Source organism: Pseudorca crassidens, chromosome 19 (assembly GCF_039906515.1).
Source record: "Pseudorca crassidens isolate mPseCra1 chromosome 19, mPseCra1.hap1, whole genome shotgun sequence".
NCBI classification, from domain to species: Eukaryota; Metazoa; Chordata; class Mammalia; order Artiodactyla; family Delphinidae; genus Pseudorca; species Pseudorca crassidens.
The window spans coordinates 36,687,441-36,707,604 of record NC_090314.1 but is presented as its reverse complement, the minus strand read 5'-3'; the positions used below and the strand labels follow the sequence as shown (position 1 = coordinate 36,707,604).

General features: G+C 37.6%; 1 protein-coding gene across 11 annotated transcripts in view; it reads left to right on the top strand.

Annotated features, from left to right (window-relative positions):
- Positions 1-20,164, top strand: part of BCAS3 (BCAS3 microtubule associated cell migration factor) — a 572,946-nt gene that overhangs the window by 287,642 nt on the left and 265,140 nt on the right. For 9 of the 11 annotated variants that reach the window (XM_067716301.1, XM_067716302.1, XM_067716299.1 and 6 more), the window contains one exon: positions 4,875-4,972. In XM_067716301.1, the coding sequence (XP_067572402.1) occupies positions 4,875-4,972 (98 nt within the window). Of the gene's footprint in view, positions 1-4,874; positions 4,973-11,463; positions 11,511-11,905; positions 13,321-20,164 lie in introns of those variants that run through there. The other 2 variants (XM_067716310.1, XM_067716308.1) reach the window with 2 other exon arrangements.

Sequence of the window (20,164 nt, the reverse complement as noted above, 5' to 3'; positions counted from 1 at the left end):
AATACAGTGGGTGCTAGACCATTTTTCATAGGTACTAATTATAAAATATGATCCAGTTTCAGAAAGTCAAGTAGAGTCAGTCCTTAGCTTAGTGAATAAGTGCATATTCAAATGTTTTTATAGGTTATTTTGTTACTTAAATGTTAATAAAATAGACCCATAAAACTATGTTTATTCTCTTTACTAAAGTATTCACAAGATTCTCCCCCCACCTTTTTTTCTTTCTGTTGATTGTCACCCGCTACTCTGATAAGACCCTGTCCCTTTTCTTTGGAGGACATCCTCAGCTCCTGTATACACAGCTCTGTTCCTTTGGGTTTTTTGTTTGTTTCTTTTTTTGTTTTTAAAGTTTTTTTTTTTTTTGATATGGACCATTTTTAAAGTCTTTATTGAATTTATTACAATATTGCTTCTGTTTTCTGTTTTGGTTTTTTGGCCACAAGGCATGTGGGATCTTAGCTCCCCGACCAGGAGTCGAACACGCACCCCCTGCGCTGGAAGGTGAAGTCCTAACCACTGGACTGCCAGGGAAGTCCCCTGTTCCTTTGTTTTTGACCTCCCCTAGCTTTCTTATCCCTGTTCTTACCCCTGTTCCTTTGTTTTTGACCTCCCCTAGCTTTCTTACCCCTTATTTCAGATACAGTTCTTCATTTAAAAGCTCTCTAACTTGCTTCTTCAGACAGAGCTTTATTCCTGAAATCCTTCCAGAAATTTCCTCAGGGACTTTTCTTTTTCTTATACTAAAGAGCTCCCGGTATTTAAATTGTTTCTGTCCTGTTTGTTGGGAACATATAAATATTAGAAACCGGGCTTCCCTGGTGGCACAGTGGTTGAGAGTCTGCCTGCCAATGCAGGGGACACGGGTTCGTGCCCCGGTCTGGGAAGATCCCACGTGCCGCGGAGAGGCTGGGCCCGTGAGCCATGGCCGCTGAGCCTGTGCGTCCGGAGCCTGTGCTCCGCAACGGGAGAGGCCACAACAGTGAGAGGCCCACGTATAGCAAAAAATAATAATAATAATAAATAAATAAATATTAGAAACCTTTATGTTAGTCCCAGGTTTATAATTTTTTTTTATTTCACTTGTAGTTTATATTTAAACATTTAAGCATATAGGCTCTTGGTTATGACCTTAACCCCATTAGAACACAGTTTTGGTGGAAAATTCAGATTTACCTCACATCATTTCAATTATGTGTCCTGTTTAGTACCATTTCCTGCCCAGCATCCAGTTAGAAATCCCACTCTTTATACTCTCCTCACTCCTGTCCACTATCACTTTATCCCAGCTCCTCACCTCTGGTTCTACATTTCTTTAGGCTTATGCACAATGGCAGTATGTCTGTTGACTTTACCTTCTTCTTTATTTATTTAATTTATTTTTATTAATTTATTTTTGGCTGCGTTGGGTCTTCCTTGCTGTGCACGGGCTTTCCCTAGTTGTGGTGAGCGGGGCCTACACTTCGTTGTGGTGGCTTCTCTTGTTGCCGAGCGTGGGCTTTAGGCACGCGGGCTTCAGTAGTTGTGGCACGTGGGCTCAGTAGTTGTGGCTCGTGGGCTCTAGAGCGCAGGCTCAGTAGTTGTGGCTCATGGGCTTAGTTGCTCCGCGGCATGTGGGATCTTCCCGGGCCAGGGCTCGAACCCGTGTCCCCTGCACTGGCAGGCGGAATCTTAACCACTGCGCCACCAGGGAAGCGGCCCCGTACCTTCTCCTTTAAATTGTGAAGACTTGTTCAGATTTTTTGGCTCAACTGACCCTTTACACCTGGTACCTTGTCCTATACCTCATATTGCTAAGGATTACTTGATGCTGTGGTATTCTGCCTCCCTGTATCCTAACCAAAATGGCAACAGTCAGGTGTATTGGTGGCTGTCTTATCTATAACAGGCATGGCTGTTAGGCATGGCTAACCTCATACCAGCTCCTTATTTGGAATAGGGATTTAACTCGTTAAAAAGGTCAATGAAATATTTATTAATAGACCTGAGAAATAGATAATGTAAAAGAAAGTGAAATATAAAACCTAGTTTTCCATTCAAGATTAGCTCCTAAGAAATCAGTTTCATTTTATCATTTTATTTTTTCATCTAGTTAATTAATACATCCATCAACTGATGTATTTTATATATGTATGTTGTGAATTTTCTGTGTGTGAGAACATTTAACTTCTACTCTTTTAGCAAACTTCAGTTATATAATATAGTTTTATTAACCATAGTCACCGTGTGATACATTAGATCTTCACACCTTAACCATATTATTTTAATTGATATATAATTCACATAACATAAAATTCACTGTACAATTCAGTGGCTTTATTACAGTCTAATTCTAGGACATTTCCATCACCCCCACCAGTTTTTTTTGGGTCTTTTTTAAATTATTATTATGGAAAAATTTCAAGCATATATAAAAATACGTAAAGTTAAAGAGAATAATAGAATTAACCCCTGTGTATCCGTTGCCCAGCTTCAACACATCAATTCTTGGCCAGTCTTCTTTCATCTATAGCCCAGTCCATACCCCACCCACAACTCTGGATGATTCAGAAACTCCAATGCTATAAAGTGAGTTAATAATAGGAAAATTATTAGGCCACATAAATTATTTAGATTGGGAAGGAGCTTTGATTTGCATGCACTGGGCATGTCTAACGGGCTAGCTTCTTGTTTCTTATAAGACCCAGAAAACATCTCTTCTAGAAACTTCAAATAAACTCTTCCTCTCTTCTCACTGGCCCTCATTTGCTTCGGCCTGCCCATCCCTGAGCTAATTAATCTCACCATGAGATAATGGGATTACCATGACTGACTTGGGAAAATGACCTGGGGCAGAAGGCATACTGGTTAGGGCACCATTATCGTCCACTACAGCAGTGATCATCAACATTTCCAACTTCCAGTACTAGATCAAATGCATCATTTTTCATCCCCCCCGCCCCATTTCTTTCTTTCATACAACAAATGCATATACATTCGAGCTGTGCTTTCAATAAGGACTCTTTTGGGACTTCCCTGGTGGCGCAGTGGTTAAGAATCCGCCTGTCAATTCCCACATGCCACGGAGCAACCAAGCCCATGTGCCACAACTACTGAGCCCGCGCTCTAGAGCCCGTGAGCCACAACTACTGAGCCCGTGAGCCACAAGTACTGAGCCCGTGTGCCACAACTACTGAAGCCCGTGCGCCTAGAGCCCGTGCTCCGCAACAAGAGAAGCCACCGCAATGAGAAGCCCGCGCACCGCAACGAAGAGGAGCCTCCACTCTCTGCAACTAGAAAAAACCCCCGCACAGCAGCGAAGACCCAGTGCAGCCAAAAATAAATAAATAAATTTATTTAAAAAACATACAAAAATACCTCTTCACAAAGATTAACTCAATGGATCACAGATCTAAATGTAAAAAGCAAAATTTAAAAAAAAAAAAAAGGACTCTTTTTCTGTAGTCCATAATTGGTATGTCAGGCTTCTATAATCTGTCCCATGGTGCTTATCGATTCTTATCTTCCACCAGTATCCACTATAAACCCTATGCTTAAGCCAAATCATGCTCCTCAAGATGCCCTCCATTTATCATGCTTGGTCACAATTCCAAGGGTTCACTTGTTCTAGTTCTATGTTTAAAGGGCACTTCTTGCCCCTTTGCATATATACACATCCTAAGACTGTATATAGGTCCAATTTCTTTTTTTTTTTACATCTTTATTGGAGTATAATTGCTTTACAATGGTGTGTTAGTTTCTGCTTTATAACAAAGTGAATCAGTTATACATATACATATGTTCCCATATCTCTTCCGCCTTGCGTCTCCCTCCCTCCCACACTCCCTATCCCACCCCTCCAGGCCAATTTCTGTTATAGCGCCATAAGATCATCTCGATCTGCTGTGGACTGTACATTCCTTCCCCCATTTCTTCATTCTGAGCTTTCATTACCTATTTCATTCATTTTCACACTCCAGTTTTCTTTTGCATCAGTCCTGAATGTCCATATGCTATACTATATATCTGCACACAGACTTTGTATTTCGTGTTTTGTTTCTGCTTGTTCCTAGAATAATACTGACACATGATTAATATTCAGCAAATACTTACTGAATGAACGAATCGCCAAAAATGCATGCTTATATTGTTATAACAAGTCTTTAGTCCTTTAAGTTGCCTGGGCCTCTCAAGTCTTTTAGCCATACAGAAATTTTTGTGTGAATAGTATTAATCTAATACAACTGGAAATAGACTCTTGGCATTTATAGATTTGCCATTCCCAAGCAACTTGAAATTGTATGTAGTAAACTGCAATTTTGCTGAGACTCTAATTGATTCTTCAATGCTAATTGATGATTTTATGGAGGTAACTCAGTTAGACAGTAGTAATCCTAGCTAACCCCCTGGCAGCCAGATCCCAGCACAGCTTTGTTATCCTATGCTTGTTGTCATATATAAAGTAACTTTCATTAAGGATTTTAAGGGAGTGACTCAAAATCTGTATCTATTAAGGAAGGCATGGTTCTATTCATGAATTTGAAGATTCTCAAAACTTTTCATCTCCTTTGCAAATGCCAAAGTTTTCAGTATAATGTGTTTTGTGTCCTCTCCCATGCTGCTTAATTTATCCCTTTAAATTAATTTCAGTTTTTCAGTCCCTTGCTTAAAACCTATTGAAAACATACAAAGAGAAGAAGAGGTCTAGAGTGTAGAGAATGCTGTGCTTTAGCCTTCTATGAGAATAAGGGACTGCAGCTCCCCTGTTTGCCTTGTTTTAGAATGAATGGTTCTTTAATGGATTGGGCTATTCCAGCGTTCCTGATTTAAGATCTGTTGTAGCCAGCGACAGTTTTGATGCCAGTAACATACGTGAATTAAATTGAATTGCATTGCAGGATCCAGCCAGTCCGCTCTGACCCAGTCAGCATGCCAGGGTCATCCCGTCCAGTGTCTGATCGAAGGGGAATTTCCACCGTGATTGATGCTGCCTCAGGTAGAAAACTACCTCCAAAGTGTTTACTGGGTATTTCTGTGCATTTTTAATTTCTTTTCTCGCACAATGTAGCGAGTATATATTTTTTGCCATCTTCCTCTTCTTTTTTCGGGGGTGGTGGGGAGGGATGGCTGCGTGTGTGCACATGCACTTGTGTGTGCACGTGTGCGTGTGAGGGGTGTGTGTGTGTGTGTATTAAAACAGTACTGTGCCTACATTTGCTGCTAAACGACGCCATGCATTTAAATATTGTTAAGGTTGGTGAATGATGCGGTGGAGTTGGCACTTGATTAAATGTCAGGAACACAGTATTGAAGGCTACAGGTTGATGACTGTTTTGCCTTTGATCTCTCAAATGTGGAGAAGCAACCTTGACAGAGAACGTAAATACAATATATGGATTCAATTTACTCAACCTGTTGAGTATCAAAGTGCCTGATCTGTGGAAGTAGAGAGTCCAAATGCTATAGCTTAAATGGTTTTATTATTGAAAGCATAAAGTTTAGAAATTCATTAACTTAACTCTATCTATCACAATGATTAACTTCCTATCCTTGGAAGCAAGCCATGAATATGTGTCATCAGTACCTGGAAGTAGGTCTTTGTCTCTATAGGTGATAGTTGCTACATTAGTATTGTAAAACTGTTTTCTGCCAGGTCTGCCAAATAATAGAACTGCTCGTAATAATACATTTTCTCATCTCTAAATGCAGTCATAAAGAAAATAAGGACAGTGATGCTTTATATATGGTGCATCTGTGGCGCATCTGAAGACAGCATACGGCAGGGTTTCATCAAAAAAGTCTCTTATAAGTAGAATTATTAAACCCTCGGCATTAGTCAGACAGTTGAGTCAGAGAGGATTTTAATCTATAGCAATTTCAAAATCCCTAGAGACAGCTGACTTGATTGAGGCTTAAAATGTGAAAGAAAAAGGAAACAAACACAAACCTGATTTGTGAGGGTCTCTTTTAAAGGACCAAAGCTTCTGTTTCTGATTCTGTCTCTGGATGTGTTTCGAAGTTCGAAAGCTCATGGGTTTCGTACGTTTTCTTGGCTTTCTGAACTATTTGTCAGTGGACTGTACCTTGTGTCTGATTGAGCTATCCACTTCCGGGCTGTGCTTTCATTCTTAATGTAAACTCTTACTTTGGAGAACTCATACTTGTTCCTCTGCTTTAACTTGGCAACCAGGGTAGTCCCCTGGAAACAAGCACAGAAATATCTAAGGTCTCTAGCCTTGCACTGAATGAGATATTGAGATAGGTGACTTAAACAATAAATCTTTTTGATAGTTTCAGTCTGTCAATGCTAACAGATCCTGCTCATATGAAATTATCATTTACAATTGTGAATCCTGGAAATGATGTATTTTAACCTGAAGTATTTTATTCAAGATTTCAGTAGTAGGCTTTGTTGGTTTGGGGGTATTGGTTTTTTGTTTTTTTACGTTATTAAACTGCCATATTATTAATGTTTTAGTATCAGGTAACTAGCTATTTGTCAAGTGAAACACATGTCACTAAAGCAGTTCCCATGTGTGTTATTAAATGTACCATATTCAGTGCACAATTCTGGGTTAAGACTTGTATTTATCACATATCATTATCTCAATTTTAGCTCTTTGTAAAGTTCTCTCATGCCACAGAAAGGAACTTCAGTGAACTATTGCAACCATAGTTTTGTTTTACTCTGTTGCAAGAAGAGTTTTTAAGTTGATGTTTGAGCAGGGGATTCAGTCTTTGCCTTTGATTTACTCAGATTTCCATCAGAAAAACATGTAGGAGTTTCTAGGATATTGTTCTCCAACTCTGAGCCTCTGCCTGACAGTACTAATCTTTGGAGTAGAAAAGGACTTCTTGGTGACCAAGCTGTATTATTTTTCTCGGCCTCTTTTCATTCCAGAAAACTATAGCTCCTTTCAGAATGACAGCCAGAGAAATGAAATGTGCGTGCTACGTTCTCTAGCTGAGCTAAAGAAACCCCATAAATGAGGGATTAGACTTCTATGAATTATCCTCTACCTCTCAAATGGTTTGCATCCCTTTTGTTGAACATGTTTTTTAAGTGGGTGAATGATGTTTTGTTGGGGAAACTTCATCTACTTCTGTCTAATAGGACCACTTATTTAACAGTCTTACTTTCTATTGAGAAAAGATAGAGATAACAAGATAGAGGTTAGATGATTTGGGTTCTCATTTTGAAATTTATTTTATTGAAGTATAGTTGATTTACAATGTTGTGTTAATTTCTGCTGTACAGCAAAGTGACTCAGTTATACATATATACATTCTTTTTCATATTCTTTTCCATTGTGGTTTATCACAGGATATTGAATATAGTTCCCTGTGGTATACAGTAGGACTTTATTGTTTATCCACTCTGTATATAATAGTTTGCATCTGCTAATCTCAAACTCTGATTTGGGTTCTTTCTGAAAGGAAGTTTATGGGAAAATTCCGTTTTAGATTCTTCTACTAAAAAGAGTATAACATGTTTTTATAATTGCTCCTAAACCAGGAAGTGCATCTCTGATTATGACCCATGCATTGGAGGCAGCTGCATATTATGAAGATGCTAATCTGGAGTTTTGATTGCCTTTGCTTAGAGGGATATGACCAGTGTGGCACCTCCTCTTATCAGGGTTCATTGCTTTGTCTTACCGTCAAGCAATTTATACGACTAAACGTATTGTCTTTTTAATTGTTCCTATGGCATATTTTTTTTCTCCATTACCAGTAAAAGTGTAAAAAATATGAGAAAAATGTCACCCTGGAGCAGCTCAATCATTTAAGCATTCCAGTAAGTGTTGTCTCAAAATGTTAACACTGAAGATCTTCTTTTGACAGCCTGACATGCATCCGCCATCAATTAAGTTATCTGAAATATTCTTGAATCTCTCTTTTAACAACATCACCTTCCTGGGAAAAGACTTTCATGTGTTTATAATCCCTTTCAATTGTGAAAGGTAACCCTTATTCTGGTTACCTTTATTTTAGTGGCAGCTCTTGCTCTGTCTGTCTAAACCAGTGGTAGTATAATTATTTTTCATCTAATTACTTTTCAGAGGCATAGTATTTAAAAGTTTAATGTGACACTATCACATCTTTTGATGGCCGTGACAATTTTCAAAGTGAAAATATTATTTAAACCTTGGGTCTGTATGTTCTGTTTTAGGTATATGTGTATCTTGCAGTGTTATTCTACTGAAACTAAAAGAGATCAGCAGGGCATTGTGCCACTCTTGCTAGCAAATTTTTTTTTTTTCTTGATCATCTAATATGTTTGTGCTTCACTCCTTCACATGGAAGTATATTACCTAAACTACATGTTTTTCACTTATTAACTTTGATAATTTAGGCACAGTGTAAATTCCATGCCTTTAGATACCTATGAACCAGCTTCTTGCTGTCTCTCTCTCTATATGTATATTTTAGACTCAGCAGATCTATACTGCTTTATATGTAGATGTTGCTTCCCATGACATGTTTCATCTGATCTTTGGAGTTTCAAAAGATAACTGCCCTACCTCAGGTTTTGAGTTTAGATAATTGTATGAGGTTCCCTTCTTGACTGAGGAGAAGACCATTCTGGAAATGGACTTTATAGGATTTATCCATACACACGGGCTACCCAGAACAAATGGGATTTGAATGAACTGCTCCATCTTTCCGGTCCAACTGATTGACATCAGTGTCGGAATCTTAGACAGTATGTCTAGACAAAGCAATGCATGGATTACTTACTTTTTTTTTTTTTCCCTCTGTACATTCCTTTTTTTCCTAACATTCCTGGTTAGGTAACTAAGAATTTCTTCCCTTTGTCCTTTATAACATGTGTCCTTCTTTTGATAAAAGTGTAGGACCTGAAGAGAAAAAAAAAATACTGTCAATGTCCTGTTCAAACTTGTTTCCCACATTGGTGACTGAAGTACTTGTTCCAGGCCTTGCAGGCTGTACTTGTTGGATAACTTAATAACAACTCTAATTGCTTTTGAGTCATCCACACAAAGAGCCTAGAAAGATCTGGTTCATCCTAAGTTTGTTTGTCCTCGTTTGTAGTTTTACTATGGAAATTGGTGTTTACCAAGAAAAAACTCAAAGCAACTGAGATTTAAAGACAAACTTATGCCTGACTTGTATGAAGAGCAGACATCTTTGTCAAACTCTACTAAAGTAAACATTTTATAGAGAAAATGTTATTAGAAGTGGTAAGAGCAGCATTGATGTACATTCCTGAGGCAGATGACAGTAGGAGAGGGAAAATTGTGACAGATAAGTAAAATGAGTTCTTATTCTTTAGAGCAGGCTTTTTGGTACATAAGGTATTGGTGCTTCTTCAAGCATTCCACTAAATAGGGTCAGAGTTGCAGACCTGGTATTTGTTGTTGTTCTTGACTCAAGAGAAATGTTATTTTTGTTGTACAATTGCAGTCATCTAAATGATTTCTAAGGAATTAATTAATTCAGGCTTCCAGCACCAATTCTTCTGGAAAGCGAAATAATATGTTTGCTTGAAGAAAATGGAAACTGGTTTGATTTGATTGATTTTATAATGATCACCTGTGCCTACTTTGTGTATTTGGCATTTGGTGCATCAGACCCTTAAAAGAACAAATAATACTCATTAGAAGAGTATGGTTGGGTAGGCAACAAGGATATTATTTGAGGAGTCAGATTTCTGCTGGAGGGACATTCTGATAGAGGCATGCTTTTATCTTACAGAGATTTTTCTGATGCGCTGGGGGAAGCATATTCCTAAGGACTGTATTTCCCTGTATCTACAGTTGCCATTTCAATCTGAGGCAGACAAACTTAGTTATTGCATCTTAAAGCCATCAGAGGCACAAGAGCTGCTGGTGGTAAGAAGCAAGAGATTTATAAGAAACACCATTTGGTCTACCATGGTGAGGCCACTTAGCTCCGTGACTTTTTTTTTTTTAACCATCATTATTGGAGTATAACTGCTTTACAATGGTGTGTTAGTTTCTGCTGTGTAACAAAGTGAATCAGCTCTATGTATACATATATCCCCATATCCCCTCTTTCTTGCGTTTCCCTCCCACCCTCCCTATCCCATCCCTCTAGGTGGTCACAAAGCACAAAGCTGATTGCCCTGTGCTATGCGGCTGCTTTCCACTAGCTATCTGTTTCACATTTGGTAGTGTATATATGTCCACGCCACTCTCTCACTTCGTCCCAGCTTACCCTTCCCCCTCCCCATGTCCTCAAGTCCATTCTCTATGTCTGCGTCTTTATTCCTGTTCTGCCCCTAGGTTCTTCAGAACGATTTTTTTTTTTTTAGATTCCATATATATGCATTAGCATACGGTATTTGTTTTTCTCTTTCTGACTTACTTCACTCTGTATGACAGACTCTAGGTCCATCCACCTCACTACAAGTAACTCAGTATCATTTCTTTCTATGGCTGAGTAATACTCCATTGTATATATGTGCCACATCTTTATCCATTCATCTGTCGATGGACACTTAGGTTGCTTCCATGTCCTGGCTATCGTAAATAGCGCTGCAGTGAACATTGCGGTACATGACTCTTTTTGAATTATGGTTTTCTCTGGGTGTATGCCCAGTAGTGGGATTGCTGGGTCATATGGTAATTCTGTTTTTAGTTTTTTAAGGAACCTCCATACTGTTCTCCATAGTGGCTGTACCAATTTACATTCCCACCAACAGTGCAAGAGGGTTCCCTTGTCTCCACACCCTCTCCAGCATTTATTGTTTGTAGACTTTTTGATGATGCCCATTCTGACCAGTGTGAGGTGATACCTCATTGTAGTTTTTTTTTTTTTTTTTTTTTTTTTGTGGTACGTGGGCCTCTCACTGTTACGGCCTCTCCCGTTGGGGAGCACAGGCTCCGGACGCGCAGGCTTAGTGGCCATGGCTCACGGGCCCAGCCGCTCCACGGCATGTGGGATCTTCCCGGACCAGGGCACGAACCCATGTCCCCTGCATTGGCAGGCGGACTCTCAACCACTGCGCCACCAGGGAAGCCCCTCATTGTAGTTTTGATTTGAATTTCTCTAATGATTAGTGATGTTGAGCATCCTTTCATGTATTTGTTGGCAATCTATATCTTCTTTGGAGAAATGTCTCTTTAGGTCTTTTGACCATTTTTGGATTGGGTTGTTTGGTTTATTTGATATTGAGCTGCACGAGCTGCTTATATATTTGGGAGATTAATCCAGCTCCATGATTTTAAAACTAGAACTGAGTGACAGAAGCCATGATGTTATAATCATGGTCTTGAACTTTTGCTGAAACCTTCAACAAGTCATGTTTCCTACCTATCCATTCTTCTCTGCATCTGTAAAAAGAATTTAAGTTTCCCTATGTAAAAATTTGTTTCACCTCTTTTGGCAGGAATGTGTTCAAATTATTTCCTAAAATAATTCCCAGATATAAAGGATATAAAGTTCTTTTGAAATGTTGAGATATTTCTTTGAATAAACAATATGGTTTTCATTTAATAGAGTTCCAGATATTCTTTGTGATTATAAGGTGACGAAAACTCCAGGCATACTTGTACCTTGGGTATTCAAAGCCTATGTGGGATCAGTAAGAGGATTATGGATGAGGGTGAAATTAAAAGAAGGCTTAGTCCTGACCTGTGAACAGAGTCCCTCAGAGGGGAAGAAAGAGGTCAGTACTTTTACTTTGACACTATTTATACTTTAAACAGTAAATATTCAAACTAAGATATTAAGATTGGCTTTTTAATTAGAAATGAGGAAGTCTGTGCATTATTTCAGCTCTAATCTAATGAACACCTACTGCCTGTAGAGAATCAAAAATAAATTTTAGAGATTAAGAATATAGGGAAAAGACCTAGATTTCTCATCAGAAAAGTGCTCAGTCACATCTCTCTCCTTCTGATTTAAATATTCCTCTCATTCTTCTTTCTAATATTTATAGGATGTTAGAAGATGAAATTCAAGTTAACAATGTGGAAAATTTTAGCTCAGCATAATTAAGGAAAAAATCATTGCCCCACTTGAAAATGAAGAAACTGTAAACAGAGGTAGAAGAAGCTGCCGGGAAAGTTTTTTCTGATGACACATTACTTCTTTGAATAAATCTTTGTGTCAACTGAAACCTCGCCTTTGCTTTCTCTGTTGCAAGCACCAAGTCCTTGACATGACTTTAAGTCTTTCCTAAGCATTTTGAGAAGGAATTGATGGAATTCTCCCTGCTGTTGATATACCAGGTTACCACATATTTACATGGGACTTTTGGGCCAAAAAACCCAACATTTCTTTTTTGTACCTTTATTACTACATCTTTAACAGAAGGCTGGACTGTTTATGTAGTCTGTTGCCTGAGACTGTGGTGGCAGAGGGACAATATTGGGGGCAGTATTAGAATTTGTTTAAGTCTGAACCGGGAATTCCATCTGTCTTAGTGACATTAGTGTCAAACTGTTAGTGCCACACTATTTTAAATTGTGTCCAAGAGCCTGAGGCTTATGCTTATAGGTGCCATCTATAAACTTAGAAACAAACAAAAGAGCCTCTCTCCATTGAATATGAAAGCCCAGTGAGCAATTAAAAACCAGCCTGGGACCTCACCCGGACAACTAGTCGGAACCAGAGCTCTTGATATTCCCCTGGATATTGTTGAAAACTGTCAGAGAAAAACTAAAGCAAATAATCAAAGTGGAAATAATTGTTCCCGGGAACAGTTTTGTTTTCAAAGCTTGGTGCAGTGGAAGGAATAGTGGCTAGTCACTTACGAATCTTTGGTTCTAGTCTCAGCTCTGCTTGGAACTACCTCTTTAAGAATTTGCTTCAAAACCCAAGGCTTGCTTCTATAAAATGAAGAAAAGAATTGAAGTAGGTTATTTGCAAAGTCCCTTCCAGCTTGAAAAATTGATACATCCGTACTTCAGATCACCTTTGAAGAATTTTTTAAAATTAGGGTACAGTTTACATATAGCAAAAATGCACATATCTTAAGCATACAGCTTGATCAATTTTTATGCCCGTGTAATCACCAGGCAGATCAAGTTCGAATATTTCCATCACGCCAGAAAGTTCCTTTATTTCTCCTCCAGTCAAGACTACCTTTGGCCTAGACTATGGCTTTTATCATCATAAGTTAGCTTTGTCTATATTGAACTTCGTGTAAATGGAATCATTCTGTACATACTCTTTTGTGTCTGGCTTCTTTTACTCAACTTAATGTTTTCGAGATTCATCCAGGTATTACATGTGTCACTAGTTCATTTTTTTCTACATTGCAGTGTGGTTTGAATGTAACACAGTTTATATATCCATTACCCTGTTGTTTTTAGCTTTTGGCATATTATTAATAAAGCTTCTATAAACTTTTCTGTATAAGTCTGTTTTTTTTGGGGGGGTGCATATACGTTCATATCTTTGGGGCCTATACCTAGGATTGGAAGTGCTGGCTCACAAGGTAGGCATGTGTTTAGCTTTATTAGGATCTGCCAAGAAAGTATCCCTAAATGACTATACCATTTTTTCATTCTGAACAGCAATGTAGGAGCTATTCTAGTGAATGTAAACTGTGGTTTTAATTTGCTTTTCTCTGATGAATACTGATGTTGTGCACCTTGAATATACTTACTGGCGATTTGGATATCTTCTTTTGCAATGTATTTGTGAAGTCTTTCACCAGTTTTTGTTGGGTCTGCTGTCTTTATTGAATTTCAAGGGTTCTTTAACTATTCTGGGTAAGGTCTTTCATTGGATATTTTGCCAGTATGTTCTTTCAGTTCATTGCCTTTTCACTTTCTTATTGGTGTTTTTTGACACAGCAGAAACCCAAACTTTCCATTGTTTTCCCTTTTATGTTTTCTGATGCTTTTCTCTAGTAATTATATGGTTTTGGCCTTTGCATTTAGGTCTATTATCCTTTTCAAATTATTTTTTATTACGACATGAGGCAAGGATCAAGGTTCAGTTTCTTCCGTACAAATGTCTCGTTGTTCCTGCACTGTTCATTGAAAATATATGCCTTTTGATGATGCCTTTCCTTTTTTCTTTCTTTTTTTTTTTTTTTTTTTTTTGCGGTACGCGGGCCTCTCACTATCGTGGCCTCTCCCATTGCGGAGCACAGGCTCCGGACGCGCAGGCTCAGCGGCCATGGCTCATGGGCCTAGCCACTCCGCGGCATGTGGGATCTTCCCGGACCCGGGCACAAACCCGCGTCCCCTGCATCGGCAGGCGGACTCTCAACCACTGCGCCACCAGGGAAGCCTACCTTTTCTTTTTTTTTTTTGAATTTATTTTTGGCTGTGTTGGGTCTTTGTTGCTGCGTCGGCTTTCTCTAGTTGCGGCGAGCGGGTGCTACTCTTCGCTGTGGTGCGTGGGCTTCTCATTGCAGTGGCCTCTCCTGTTGCAGAGCATGGGCTCTAGGGCGTGTGGGCTTCAGTAGTTGTGGTTCACGGGCTCTAGAGCGCAGGCTCAGTAGTTGTGGTACACGGGCTTAGTTGCTCAGCGGCATGTGGGATCTTCCTGGACCAGGGCTCGAACCCGTGTCCCCTTAATTGGCAAGCGGATTCTTAACCATTACACCACCAGGGAAGTCCCGATGATGCCTTTTAAAATAATCATATTTTTCCTGGGTTCTCTATTTTCTTCCACATATGTGTATGTATATATATATATATATATATATATACACATATATATATGTATATATATATGTCTTTATACCACTATCATACTATCTTGAAAACTGGAGCTGTTTAGTAAGTTTTGAAATGTAGCAGATTAATGTCTCTACTTTTTTTTTTTTTTTTTTTTTTTTTTGCGGTACGCGGGCCTCTCACTGTTTTGGCCTCTCCCGTTGTGGAGCACAGGCTCCAGATGCACAGGCTCAGCGGCCATGGCTCACAGGCCCAGCCGCTCCGCGGCATGTGGGATCTTCCCAGACCGGGGCACAAACCCGTGTCCCCTGCATCGGCAGGCAGACTCTCAACCACTGCACCACTAGGGAAGCCCTCTACTTTTTTTTTCAAGTATATCTTGGCTATTCTAGAATATAGAATATAAATTCATGTATCAGTTTATCTTTGCATTTCCACACACATGCATATGTACATACATACTGGTGGATGGTATGGTCCACGGACATCTGGAAGTCCCCAGTACACTTCCAAGGGGTCAGTGCGTGAAAACTGTTTTTATAAATATGAAGTCATTATTTGTCTTTTTTATACTGTCTTGACATTTAGTATAGATTGTGCTGAAGCAATGGTAGATAAAACTGATGGCATCTTAGCATACTTAAAAGCAGTGGCACCAAACTATGCTTGCAGCCAATGCAACTCACTCACAGTTAAAAAAAAAAAAAAGATATAATTACTTAAGGCTGTCTTTGATATAGTAAACATTATTAATTTTACTAAATTTTAAAATCTAATACATTTAATTAAATTTTCATGCTTGTGTACTTCTTTTTAATGTTCTATATATCACAGTCGAATTAATGCACAGTGTTGTCTTGAGGAAATGCACTTGTGTGTTTGTTGTGCACTGAACTAGCAACTGTTTTCATGGAATGCAATTTTACTTGAAAGAACAGCTGACAAACTATGTTTATTCAGACATTGGTATTTGGCAGAAATTTTCTCAAAAATAAAGTAAGCCTGTCATTTCAAAGAAGACAACTTGCAGTATTTACTACCAATGGTAGAAATTCTAGTCTTCAGCTGAAGATTGGAAATTTGGAAACCATGTACCAACCAGTCTGCTTAACACGTTCCCAATACTTAAACACATTTCTGATGAGATAGGTGGTGATGTTGACTAGTGTGATATTTTATATCATAAAATAAATCAACATTTGGAAGGTCTGATATATATTCCAAATGACCAATCTTATGATATGATAAAATTATGTCTGGGTAATGGATTCATTCCAAGTGCAAGATAGGACAAAGGATTTTAATATGATAGAGTACAAAAGTTAATTGGTATGGTTTCAGATATCATTGTAACTAATTTGTTAAGTGTAATATCAAAGACGAATATCCCCAGACTCTGAAAAGGCTCAGAATATGAATGTGCTACATCCTTTTCCAATCACATTTCTCAGCGAGGCCAACTTGTCTTCACATACTTCAACCAAAACAACATATCACAACAGATCAAATACATAAGCTGATAGGAGAATCTACCTGTTATCTATTATAAAGATTTCTCTCCAAAAAAATAAAAATGTCACTCTTCTCACTATTAGTTTGGAAATTATTTTTAATAAAAATACTATTTAAACAGCCAGTGCCACAGAGATACAAAAAATCATAAGAGAATACTATGAACAGTTCTATTCCAGCGAATTGGACAACCTAGGAGAAATGGAAAAATTTCTAGAAACATATAACCTTCCAAAACTGAATCAGGAAGAAATAAACTGAACCAGACCAATCACTAGTAGTGAAATTGAATTTGTATTTTTTTAAAAATCCTAGCAAACAAAAGTCCAGGAATGGACAGTTTCCCAGGGAAATTCTCCCAAACATATAAGGGCTATCCTCAAGCTAGTCTAAAAAACTGAAGAGGATGGAACACCCCCAAACTCATTCTATAGGGCCATCATTACCGTGATACCAAAACCAGACAATGACACTACAAAAAAAGAAAAATATAAGCCAATATCTCTGATAAATATAGATGCAAAAAATTCTCAAAAAATTATTAGCAAATTAAATTCAGCAGTATATAACAAGGATCATACACCATGATCAACTGATATTTATTCCAGGGATGCAAGAATGGCTCAGTATCTGCAAATCAATCAAGTGATACACCATATTAACAAAAGGAAGGATGAAAACCATATGATCATCTCAATAGATGCAGAAAAAGCACATGACAAAATCCAATGTCCATTCATGATAAAAACTCTCATCAAAGTGGGTACAGCGGAGCATACCTCAACATAATAAAGACCATTTATGACAGACCCACAGCTAACATTATACTCAACTGTGAAAAGCTGAAAGCTTTCCCTCTAACATCAGGAACAAGACAAGGATCCCCACTCTCATCACTTCTATTTAACATAGTACTGGAAGTCCTAGCTACAGAAATTAGACAAGAAAAAGAAATAAATGCATTCAAATTGGAAGGGAAGAAATAAAACTGTCACTATTTGCAGATTACATGATATTGTATGGATATTGTATGTATGGAAAATACTAAAGTTTCCACCAAAAATCTATTAGAGCTAATAAATGAATTCAGCAAGGTTGCAGGATACAAGATTAATATACAGAAATATGTTGCTTAGCTATACACTAATAATGAACTATCAGAAAGAGAAATTAAGGAAACAGTTAATTTAGAATTGGATTAAAAAGAATAAAATAAACTTAACCAATGATATGACCATAGGAGTTAATATCCAAAATATATACATAGCTCATCCAAAAGAAAAAAAAAAAACAATTAAAAAATGGGCAGAAGACCTGAATAGACATTTTCCCAAAGAAGACATACAGATGGCCAAAAACCACATGAAAAGAAGCTCAGCATTGCTAATCAAAGGAGAAATGCAAATCAAAACCACAATGAGATATCACTTCACACCTGTCAGAAAGGCTATCATCGAAAAGTCTACAAATAACAAATGTTGGAGAAAAGGGCACCCTAGTACACTGTTGGTGGGATTGTAATTTGGTGCAGCTACTATGGGAAACAGTATTGATATTCCTCAGAAAACTAAAAATAGAACTTCCATATGATCCAGCAATTTCACTCCTGGGTATATATCTGAAGAAATAAAAGCACTAATTCAAAAAGATATATGAACCCCAATGTTCATAGTAGCATTATGCACAATAGTCAAGATATAGAAGCAACCTAAGTGCCCATCAACAGATGAATGGATAAAGAAGATGTGGTATATATGTACAATGGAATATGACTCAGCCATAATAAAGAATGATATTCTGCCATTTGCAACAATGTAGATGAACTTGGAGAGCATTATGCTTAGTGAAGTAAGTCAGACAGAGAAAGACAAATACTCCATGTTATCACTTATATGTGGAATCAAAAAAATAAGGCAAATGAATGTATATAACAAAACAAAAACAGACTAACAGATATAGAGATCAAACTACCAGTTACCAGTGGGAAGAGGGAAAGAAGAAGGGGCAAGATAGAGGTAGGTAGGGGATTAAGAGGCACAAACTACTGTGTATAAAATAAGCAACAAGTATATAGTCATTATTTTGTAATAAATTTAAATGGAGTATAAAAATACTGAATCTCTATGTTGTATACCCGAAACTAGTATAATATTGTAAATCATCTATACTTTGATAAAATTTTACGTAATATACCATCAAAGAAAGAAAGAAAGAATGTCATTATTTGTAATGGCTTAAAATTAAAATGTCACTTAGTTTAATACATAAAGTGATTCTTGTTGTTTTTTAATGAGTTAATACATAAATATTTTCAATATTGATAGATATAATCACATAAACCAAAGTTCTTTGGAGTCCTCAATCTTTTTTTTTTTGCGGTACGCGGGCCTCTCACTGTTGTGGCCTCTCCCGTTGCGGAGCGCAGGCTCAGCGGCCACGGCTCACGGGCCCAGCCGCTCCGCGGCATGTGGGATCTTCCCGGACTGGGGCACAAACCCATGTCGCCTACATTGGCAGGCGGAGTCTCAACCACTGCGCCACCAGAGAAGCCCAGTGTCCTCAATCTTTAAGAGCACAAAGGAGTCTTGATTCCCAAGAATGTTTGAAAACTATTGAGAGAGAGACAGATTATATGTGTGTGTATATATATATATGCCCCACACACGCATATTAAATGTATATTCATCTCTACAGAAATTTAGGTGAGATTTGATTCACATTTCACTGAATCTGTGGATCAAATTTGGGAGATTTGACATCGTAACCGTATTGAATCTTTCAATACATGAATCTTCTTTAGCTATCCATTTATTTAGGCCTTCTTTAATTTCTCCTAATATTTGTTAACTTTTAATGTAAAAGTCATACATATTTTGTAAAATTTATTTCAATTATTTGATGTTTTGATGCCATTATAAATAGCATGTTTTATTTTTCAGGATTTTTCCATAGTATATAGAATACAATGATTTTTTTTTTTGGTATGTTTAAATTGTATCCAGAATCCTTTATAAGTTCATGTATTAATTCTAATAGATTCATTTGGATTTTCTGCTATGCAGTCATGTCATCTGCAAATAAAGATGGTTTTATTTCTTTCCAATCTTTATACCTTTTATTTCTTTTCCTCCCTTATTGTACTTGCTTAGATCTCTAGTACAATGCTGAGTAGAAATGATGATATTGAACATTCTTGTCTTCTTAATCCTAGAGAGAAGTGTTTAATATTTCACTATTAAATATAATGTTAGATGTAGTTGTTTTGGGTGTTTTTTACAAATGAAAACCCACATTCCTCTATTGTATTATTCCTATATTGGAACTCCTACATTCTTATATCATTCCTTCATTGGAATGGCAAAAAGATGGACAAAATCCATAAAAGAACCAATCTGACATTCTAAAACTGAAAAATATAATTTATTAAATAAATAATTTATTGAATGGGCTTAACAGCTGACTGGATGCATAAGAAGAAAGAATTAGAAACTCAAAAACAAGTCAGAACTTATCAAAACTGAAGTAGAGAAAGAAGAAAATAATGAAATGCAACAGAACTCAGTGTGAGAAGTGTGTGGGGTCATGTTTAACTGTCTATCATATGTGCAGTTGTTACACATGGATGGAAAGAAGGAGAGGATAAGGCAAAAGAAATAAATGAAGGGCTGAGAATTTTCTAAAATTAAAGACATCAACTCAAATTTCAAGAAGCTTAGCATGCCCCAAGTAGGATAAATATAAAGAAAACCATACCGTAGCATATCAGAGCCAAAATCTTGAAGCAATTTTAACAAGCCTACCATGTTTCTTTATTTCTTAGGTTCATATTTGGGTGAGGATCTAAAGTTTTGACAAAATTAGGGTGATTTTAAGTTTCTTTGACAGTATGAGATCCCTGTCTCCCAGTGCTCCGTGAGGAATCTTCAGGATATTTGCCGTTAGACAGAAGGAAAAGAAATGGGGAACCAGTATTTACTTATAAACAGCTATGTGCCCAACATTGTGGTAGGTGTTTTCGCATGGCTTATCTCATTTAATCAGGATCACAG